This window comes from Aplysia californica, unplaced genomic scaffold, assembly GCF_000002075.1.
Source record: "Aplysia californica isolate F4 #8 unplaced genomic scaffold, AplCal3.0 scaffold00065, whole genome shotgun sequence".
Taxonomy (NCBI): domain Eukaryota; kingdom Metazoa; phylum Mollusca; class Gastropoda; order Aplysiida; family Aplysiidae; genus Aplysia; species Aplysia californica.
In genome coordinates this window covers 669640-679130 of record NW_004797335.1, presented here as the reverse complement: position 1 = coordinate 679130, position 9491 = coordinate 669640, and the positions used below count along the sequence as shown (strand labels likewise).

At 39.2% G+C, this 9491-nt stretch overlaps 1 protein-coding gene across 3 annotated transcripts in view; it reads left to right on the top strand.

The window, feature by feature from the left end:
• The window catches only part of LOC101852675 (1-phosphatidylinositol 4,5-bisphosphate phosphodiesterase gamma-1), a 50415-nt gene extending 49073 nt beyond the window's left edge, over positions 1-1342 (top strand). For all 3 annotated transcript variants that reach the window (XM_005093496.3, XM_013079830.2, XM_035968510.1), the window contains one exon: positions 1010-1342. In XM_005093496.3, the coding sequence (XP_005093553.1) occupies positions 1010-1058 (49 nt within the window). In that variant the 3' untranslated portion in view covers positions 1059-1342. The remainder of the gene's footprint in view (positions 1-1009) is intronic.
• Positions 1343-9491: the final 8149 nt, after the last annotated feature.

The window sequence follows — 9491 nt, the reverse complement described above, 5'->3', positions numbered from 1 at the left end:
GGGGGAGTTGACGGGTGCTCTGGTGCGTGTGCTGATTCTTTCCTGTCAAATATCTATCATCCTTATCTCTCCTCCTTTTGTGTTTGTTACTCTCTTGTAACACTTCTAATCTTCAGCACTTATATGAAGTTCCTGTGTTGCAAGTGCCATAAAACTCCTATGAGAACTAAACTGGTCAGTGAAATGATAATCGTATTCCACAGCCTTTCTGAGGTAGAGGTGCCATATTTTCTTTGTATATACTGTGTCTTCTGTTCAATTTTCTTTCTTGTCCGTGTTATCTGAAGCTCTGGCTCAGTACAAAATTAGCCTCTAAAACTTGAAAGCGTAAAGCCTGCCTTCAAAATAATGTATTTTTGTCTTGGTTTTAGTTTTAGTAAGGTTATACGGCGCCCACAACTGCAAATGGTCACATGAGCGCCAAGAGCTGTATGTCAACAGAGAAGTCCAGACACGGAATCAGGCTTACTCTGCTCACCTCTCTAGCCTCAACAACACAAAGTCTGCGTCGACTATCAAGACACCCCGGAAATAGAAGTTCACAAGAGAGTGACAAACATACAAAAGAAGTAGAGAAAAAATGACGATAGTAAGGATGAGGAAAGAAAAACCTGCAGTTTCCCCCTATGTTGTTCCGGCAGAGTATGAGCCTGACATTGATAAATCAAGCCATTCACAATTCTACTGTGCATAAGAACATGTTCATATCCCCCCTTTGGGAATGGCCTAAAGACAACTTCAATCAGTAACACTGCCCTGGTGGGAGGGGGGGGGGGGTATTTTTGTCTGGTAGGGCATTAATTAAAGTCATTAAAAAAAAAAAAAATGCTTTTCCATCATCGACTGGTAACGGTGTGTGTGTGTAAATGGTGTGGTGGTTTGATCTGTTCCGTGCATTGTTTTATTCTGTTTCGGGCCATTATCATGCTGGTTGGCCATAAGCTGTGACTGAACATCAATAATATAAATAAACATCTGATGATTTTTCTATTGTGTCTTTGTTTTTCAGGGTCAATGCTCGTCCCCAGGTTGTGTACATCAGACAGTCGCATGCATAATTGTCCAGGAGGTCCGGGCCAGGCAGAGCATGCAGCACACCTGAGTTGATTGTACGGCTGCATTCACCCCCACCACCTTTCACCCTACCGCCATAACGCTTCGTCTCTTGTGACTTGACGCTGTACTCCTTTCCGTATCTTCAGGGACTTTTTCATATGTGGCTTATGCCAGTCCTGGTACCATATTTGTAAAGGCATTACCAGAATCTAACTGTTCTTTTTTCTGTTTTCACCCTACCCGTACGTCGTGTTTTACTATTGTAATCCATACGACATGGGGAACTCTGTGCCACCACTTTCCAAACTGGAAATTTACTTGTTAATCCGTTCCGTACACTTTGCATAGCTGTCTATCAAAATGATTTTTTTAGAAACACTGAAAGTTTCAAAGAGATCTTCGCACTAAAAGTATTCTACAATGTGAAGAAAACGACCACGGGGGTACAAAATAACCCCAGGGCGTACAGATAGGGTTAATGTTTCGTTTTACTCTCTCTTTTGACAGCATCGGGGGCACAGAGCTGAGCATGTCTATGTAGACTCGCCAGTGTGGATTGAGTTTTCTCAAACTTTATCTCTTGAGTGAAAGAATTGGCATTACTTGCTTCTCCGTATATGTAAGGTGCAAATTGGTTATTGAAATGTGGCCCATTAATATTGTTGTGGCAACACAGCAAGCTACGGATGCATCATTGATTTCATTGATTCTCAGCAAGTTAGTTTTGATGTATTCATTTATTTTTGCTGGTTGTAAAATGTTATAGATTCCTTATAAAGATACAAGTGTTCTGGTTATTGGCTTTTCTCTCTTCTCAGCTTCCCTTCTTGTTATGGTGTTATGCATTTGAAGGGCTCTTCAACAAACAAAACCTATTGTACATCAAAGTTGGTAAAAATGAATTTCTTTCTTACCTTCATCCTGGCTCAAAGTTGGGCCTGTTGAAATTATTTTCTTTGTCTAAGAAGTTGTCTTATATCTCTTACGCAATTTTAGAAATCCTGGTTTGATTCTATCTGCTCTGTATTTGAGGAAGCATATTTCCTAATTGTTCCCAGGAAAGAATGTTACATATATATATATAAACATATGTGCACATGTTGGTTTATGTATATATGTGTGTGTTTGATATGTGTGCACAGTGAAACTGGGATACTGAGACGTTGTGGCGCCTGACCTTCAATTTGGTTGAATTTGAGTGTTAGAAGATACATGTTTATTGTCCAGATCCTGGCACATTGGTTTGGTGTTTCAACGCATGCACACACAAGTGTGCACGCACACACACACGCGCACACACACACACACACACGCTCACACACACACGCACATACACACAAATTGAAAGCAATGAGAGCTTTTTAATAGTTAATTGCAAGTACCAGTGTGTGCGGTGTAAAAAAGGCTGATTGGCTCAAATGCATGCCAGTTTCATTTGATGTATTGTTTGCTTAACAAGTTATCTTGTAGCCAAGGGCCTAGCGTACAGCTGTGTTGGTTTCCAGAGACCAGCATGCAAATTCATTACAAAGATTTACTTCTATTGCTATTTGGTAGCCTGGGGTGGGGGGGTTATATGACTGACTGTCGCATCTGCATGTCTACTGACATTCCACTCCAGAACCTTTACACCTCCTTCACACACACATATATAAGTCTTTTATTGAGTCTCTGAGTTTGTTGTGTCAGAGTTTCTCTGGAGCTGGTCTTTCCAAGGAACTCTCAGTCTGTTCTGGCTTGTCGCCAGTCTACTGAAGGGCTCGCTTGTCTCGGGTGCGCACTCAGGAAGGAGTGCTCTGTTACTGATGCTGAAAATTTACTTTAAAAAGAAGGGTTGTCAGGGAAAGTTGTCTCTAGAAAATTTGTTTTTAGTCCAGAGTTTTGCTGCTTAACGTTAGATATTTAGTATTTAGATAGTGATTCATGTCAGCATCTTGAGTTCATTGAAAATAATCTTTACAAACGGAATACTTTGAAGAGGAATTAGACTGCACATGGCACTTTTTTTTTTTATTGAATGAGAACGGAATGATTATGCCCATCAAAAAGTAACTTGTTTGAAAGAGTTGCTATTTTGTTGGTTTGCTATCAGATGCCTTAATAGCATCTTTTCCTCGTGATATGTTGCTCGTACAAGCATTTTTTCCTCAAGATACATGTGCTGAGTTACCAGTTTGTAAATGTGATGTGGTCGAGAAGATATGCATCGGTTATCTTTTGTGTACCACAGGTAGATGGCCAGAAAGTTTTTGCCATGAAGTCAGAATGGGGTCATGGAAGTGATGCATCTTTTACACTTCTCTTTCCATCTGTTGTACTGGCTCTTTGAGGGCTCCCCTCCACTGGATTTGTCTTTGTGTTATTTGTGAAAGCCCACCTGCCAAGTATCTGCGTCAATCCCATGCTGTTGTTAAAAAGTGGAAACAGAGGAAGATTGTTGCTATAGCGCATGTGTTTGAATTTTGAATTTCTTTTGTTCGTATATTCCATGTTATTCTTCAGCTTCAAGGATGCTTGTATGGCTGGGTTTGTTTTTTCCTCTTCACATTATCTCTATTACCTCTGCCTTATGTCTTATTTCACATCAGTTCCTTCTACTTATCTCACTTCAAAATAAACCTTTGTATTGGCTATAGTTTTCTGCTTTCTGTTTTGAGATGTTGGGGTAAAATTTGTTCTGACAGGCTATAGGTGATTTTCTGGATATCAGAAAATATTATAAATGAGAGTGCAAATTCAAGCTGAAACTAAGAAAGTATTGACTGTAAATGCATTGCTATATGTTTATCTGAAAGACTTAAATTTAACACATGATAGGGACAGAGTGAAGGAAAAATTCTTAAGTGCATGAGTAAAGCACTCCAAGCTCACCTAAATCAAGTCTGTTTTGTACTGCTGTGATGTGTCTTTATTTTCCTGCTGTTCTGTCGACCTCCCCTTTCATGAATCCATATATAAAACAGTTGATTTCTTCCCCTATGGTTTCTTGTGTTTTCAGAGCAAATTGACTGTTGTTATTTTTTGGAACAAAAAACTCACATTGTTCATGATAATGAATACTCGTGTCCTCTCCATCAGAGTGCCATAGTTTAATTAACTCAAGTTGCTTCAGTACATCTTTATTTTCTTCCTCTCTCTCCATTATTGAAAAGTTCTGTTCAAATTGTTTTATGACAAATGCAATATTTTCCCTGTGAACTGCTCATTGTCCTCATGTTAGAATTTGATGGCATCTGTCACCTTGCATTTAATGAATGCTTTGCATTTAATAGATGCTTTTACTTCAAGTTTGTGTATGATTTTTATCAAACTGCTGCTTGTAATTACTTGGCTGCGGAGTTGCTGCCAAGTCATCAAGTTCCCTATTGGGAGGAATGAGAATTTGAGAATTCTGCATTAGATTCAAAGCCAGAAATCTCATCCATGAGCTTATTGGTCGTGAGTAGTGCATGTTTACTTCGATAGTTGAGTGTTTTCTTGAAACACAAAGAAGTAGATTAAATTGTGTGCTAGTTTAGCGTTTCCCATGACAAAATCTCATTGGCAAATGACTTGACAGTTGATGACCAAAGATAACTGGAAATGTTTGGGTTTTATTTGTTATGGTATTTTTATTTGTTTGTTGTTTGTTTTTTGGTTTTTTTTAATTTCCTCTGTGAAGCTGCTTTGGGGAGGGGTGACAGTCAGTGACACTCTGAGACCACAACAATTTTATGTACGGATGAAATACAGCTTTAAGTGATTTCCTAGTGGTAAGTGGGGTTAACTAAAATATTTTGAAAGACTCTTCAACCCTTCACTCATTTAGTTCCTGCATGGGATAAGATTAGGGTCTCGAGCCCTCAAAATGGTGTAATCTGGGTTTCAAATTACTCGTCTTTTATACAATATTTAAATTTGCTGTGAGTAACAACTTACACGAGCTAACCACAGAAGGAACTTTTGGTAGAGGGATGACAGTTTTGGCAGGTGTGTGATTGCATGATGAGTGGAAAAAAACTATAACAAAGAAAAATCCTGCTCCATTTCCAAAAAAATGTTTTTGTTTTAAATTTCTCACAATGGCATTTGTTTAATTATCTATAAATCCGTCTGAAGTAAGAAGCAACACGCACTTACAAATGAGCATGCAAAGTTTCAAAAGGAGTGGAAATGTAGATTTTAAGAAATGATTATTGAAACCCGACCCTCCCTAAAAATTTAGATTTTTATGGAGGGGGGGGGGGGGAAACATGGGAATGACTTGTGGGTGTTTTCTAAATGCTTGTATTAGTTTCATATTTGGCACCAGCATTCTGAAAAATTGAAGATCCTTTGCCTAGTCAGACTTACTTGAACCCCTTTTCTACTCACTCTGCAAGTTTGGGACCTAGCTCAATGTGTTCAGGACATACTTTTCTGTCTCGGGGTGAAAAAATTGAAAAATCAACATTTTAGCACCAGCTAGATCCCTGGAATTTGAATTTAAATTTGTGTCTCTCCTCAAAAATTGTGGCTCAATGTGTGATTTAGAAATACTGGAGGTTGAGAGTCTTGTGTGTAAATCAATAAATGGTTTTCCTAAGTATGGTCATTTAGCAGCAGGTGGAAGTGTTGTGAAGTTTGATTATAATGAACTATACAGCCAGTACCTATTGGATTCCAGTATTTTAGCCATGGTGAAGACAATGCTTCGCTTAAGTTACACGCTTGGAAGTTTTGTTCAAAGTGAAGAGAAACTTAGTATTACAAAAGTTATTGTGCATTGTTTGAAAAGTGCCGTGCAAGAGAGTGGAATTAGGGAAAGAAGAGAAATTTCTATCTGTGTTGCTGAGTACAAGAGAAACAGGATTGAACTCGCTGTCTGTCTTTTACGATGAGTATGTTTCTGCACTGTCATAATCACTAAAGCTTGATGTATGATCAGTGCTCAAGACTAAACTACTCCCCGCGGAAAGTACTCGCTGTGATTGTACTCATTTCGTTATATTTTGTATTATCTTGTTTATAGTGTTGTTGGATTTTTTAAAAATTATGCAAGTATTAGTTTCAGTGGGACAAACCGTGGAATACTGTTACATTAAAAATGTTTGTGCGCTGTGTTAAGGGTTCTTTTTTATGTATTTGTCAGGCTTTCTGATACTTATTTTGTAAGTCAAAGTCTTGAGAACGTGTCAATTTGTTTTGGAGCTGAGCAGACGTGTGGTGCTAATTTTTCAGTTTAGTATGCAAACTGCCTTTCTATTTGAAAATGTGCACAATAGTATTTCATTCAAAATTGTCTAAGGTGGCCACCCACTGCATGTTTCCCGGGAAGCTGAGAATGTTTCTGAGTGTTCTATGGTCTGCTGGGTAATAATATAGTGTATAGTGCATAGAGCTTGCTTTCGAGTGGGGATATGCTCTATACAAATGCTATTTATTATTATTATTATTAAGGAGAAAGTTTAACACAGGTGGACTTCTTCTTACTCAGTGTCATTATAGTCAATAATGTTTGAAAAAATGTTAGAGGAGAAATGGGAAGTGGCAGTTTATTAATAGGTCTTATAAAGGTGGCCATTAGACTAATTAGAGCAGGTTGGATTGTATCTTTTTAAAGGTCTTCAAAACCTTTCTGTTTTCCTCCTGGTGAAGGACCATTGACAAGCAGTTATTTGGGAAGTAAAATTTTTTAACAGAAGTCAACGTCCATTCTATTTGTGGATCTTGAATTCATCATCCATTGTGTCATTTGAGAACCCTTTGATGCGACAGCAGTTCTGTCCTTGTGTTGTTTGTTTTATTCCATGTAAACTAGTCTCTGGCCATCAGTGGATTAAATATGTATAATATGTTTACAGCCCCGGAGGAGTCGATGTCCAATTTTACATCTTACTTGAAGCCAGTTCTGTGTCGCTGAAAGATCTGTGCGACCGATGCATTGTATTACTCTTGTTTTTCATTTGTTATCATCCTGAGCATGATGTCATAAATTGTCGAATTTTGAACTCCTTCTCTGGTTGTCTAGCATGGCAATAATTTAGTAAAATGCTACAGCAAGCTGCTACTCACAAGCCTTGAGTCAAAAAAGTTGTATTTACATGACAGTGTGGTTCTGTATGAAATATTTTGTCACTCTAGGCTTGGTTCGAGTCCAGTTTTATTGTTGTTTTTGTTACTTGGGATATTTTATTTCATTCTCATTCTAACTTTTACCTTTATTTTTGCTTTAGGAAGATGTAAAAGTTGGGGTTTGGGGTATATGTATGTCAATTCCGCGGCATATCTTTCAATCCTTTGACCCTTGAGCCTACAGGGAGTGGGTGGTTGGTGGGTGCTCTGATGAGGTTTGCTTCTTCTTTCCTATCAAACATCTATCGTCCTTATCTCTCCTCCTTTTGTGTGTTTGTTACTCTCTTGTTGCACCTTTAATCTTCGGCACTTATATGACCTTATTGTGTTGCAAGTGCCGTAAAACACTTACTAAAACTAAATGCCAACAGTGAGCCCACTTCAGCTCTCTTTGGGTTGACACCAGGATTTCCACCTACCAGGGCACAGTGAGAGTTGTGACCTTTACTCAGAAGGGTAACATTAACAAGCTCACAGCCACACTCGGCCCTGTGCTGGGCTCTGTAGGGTTCACTTTTGGGAGCCACAATGTCAGAAGTCAGTGGCAAGTGTATTCTTTGTCCTAAATTCCCAGGTTTCATAAAATAACATGTGTGGGCTATATTTGTCGGCGTGCCATGCGTTCAATTTTAAAATGTGTACTGCCTCTTTCTTTCATTTTTTTTTCCCCATGACATGTCGTTCTGGTGCTTGTGGCCCTGACTTACACAGACTTGTTTGGTGGGTGGTTGGCGGGTGCTCTGCTGTGGTTTGCTCCTTATTTCCTATCAAACATCTATTGTCCTTATCTCCCCTTCTTCTTTTTTTATGTTTGTTACTCTCCTATAACACCTCTAATCTTCTGGCGCTCATATGACCTTATGCAGTTGCGAGTGCCGTAAAACTCTTACTAAAACTAAGACTAAAAGTTTTTTGGTTTTCGTGATCCACTATCTTTCCATTGAATGTCTGTTGAAAAGTTCAGGCCGAACTGCATGATAAAAAAATGATATGTTGAATGAAAATGTCAAGATTATTTTGCCTTTAACTTTTAGTAGATGCGAAGTGCACATTGGACGCTAGAACACAGAGATACTTACCTCTCACCTCGGGGTTTTCTTTTACTTTTCAGCATTTTTTTTTTTTTTTTGAGCAACTATGTTTGAAAGGTTTTTTATTATGATTTTGAAGTTGGGTCAGTGTTTCTTCTGTGTATGCCATTGTGTTAAAGGTTGTATTACACACTATTTCAGGCCTCTGTATGCCATTGAATTAATCAAAATTTCCATTGTTATACCTTTTATTTTCTTGCTGCCCTCTCTCTCTCTGATTTGCTGATGAAAACAGGATATCTTCCCCCCCCCCTCTCTCTCTCTCGCTCTCTCTCTCTCTCTCTCTCTCTCTCTCTCTCTCTCTTTCTCTCTCTCACTCACCTCCTTTCTCTGGCACGCCAGAGTAGCCCTGTGGTACTCTTCAATCTTCCATTTACAAAGAGTTGTTGGGTAAAGTGAGCTTGCTCGATATAGAGAGAAAAAGCGCGGGTGAGGGAACAGGGGAAGAGGGAGAGAGAGAGAGAAAGAGAGAGAGAGAGAGAGAGAGAGAGAGAGAGAGAGAGAGAGAGAGAGAGAGAGAGAGAGAGGGAGTGAGTGTAATTAATATTTCACAATCCTTTCTTCCCTCCCTTGGCCTTCTCGCGTGATCTCAATGTGACGCACCCAAAAATATGTTTTTATAAAAACATATTTTTTTTAAACTTTCTTTTTCCATTTTCCCAAACCTTTTGTTGATTTTCTTGATGCTTCTTCACACCGTACCCATTCCTCTTCCCCCTTTTCCATAGTGAGCTTAGTGCCCTTTTCTCTTTCCATCGCGCAAAACGGTAAGTGACGAGGAAGAATGGGGGGGGGGGAGGATACGAGTCGGCTGTCACACCATGACAGCCCCAGTCTCGCGGGGCCTTGCTGCATGTTGGTGGCGCAAGTTGAACTTGAACGAAGAAAGGACTGAGTTGAAAACAGTGTGTACAAATCTGCCGTGAGCGGCTTACGCTAGGGGTCCCGGGGGGAACACTCGACGTAAACGTTGGGTGGCTGGGGAAGTTTTCTCACTTCATTAACTCATTGGGGGGCACTCTGTGGTGGGGTACTTTAAAAAGAACCGTAACTTCTTTATTCATACTGATTTTACCTTTCTGTTTTCTTTAATTAACTGAAACTTTAAAAAGTCAGGCAACAATAAAATGCATACTGTGAAGTTTGCACATTTTTGTTACTGATTTATGTATAGGCCTATTAGTTTGAAATGCGCAGCAACATTGGCTTTGGTCTGCTGGTGATTGAACATAATATTATGTGTCCGCACTG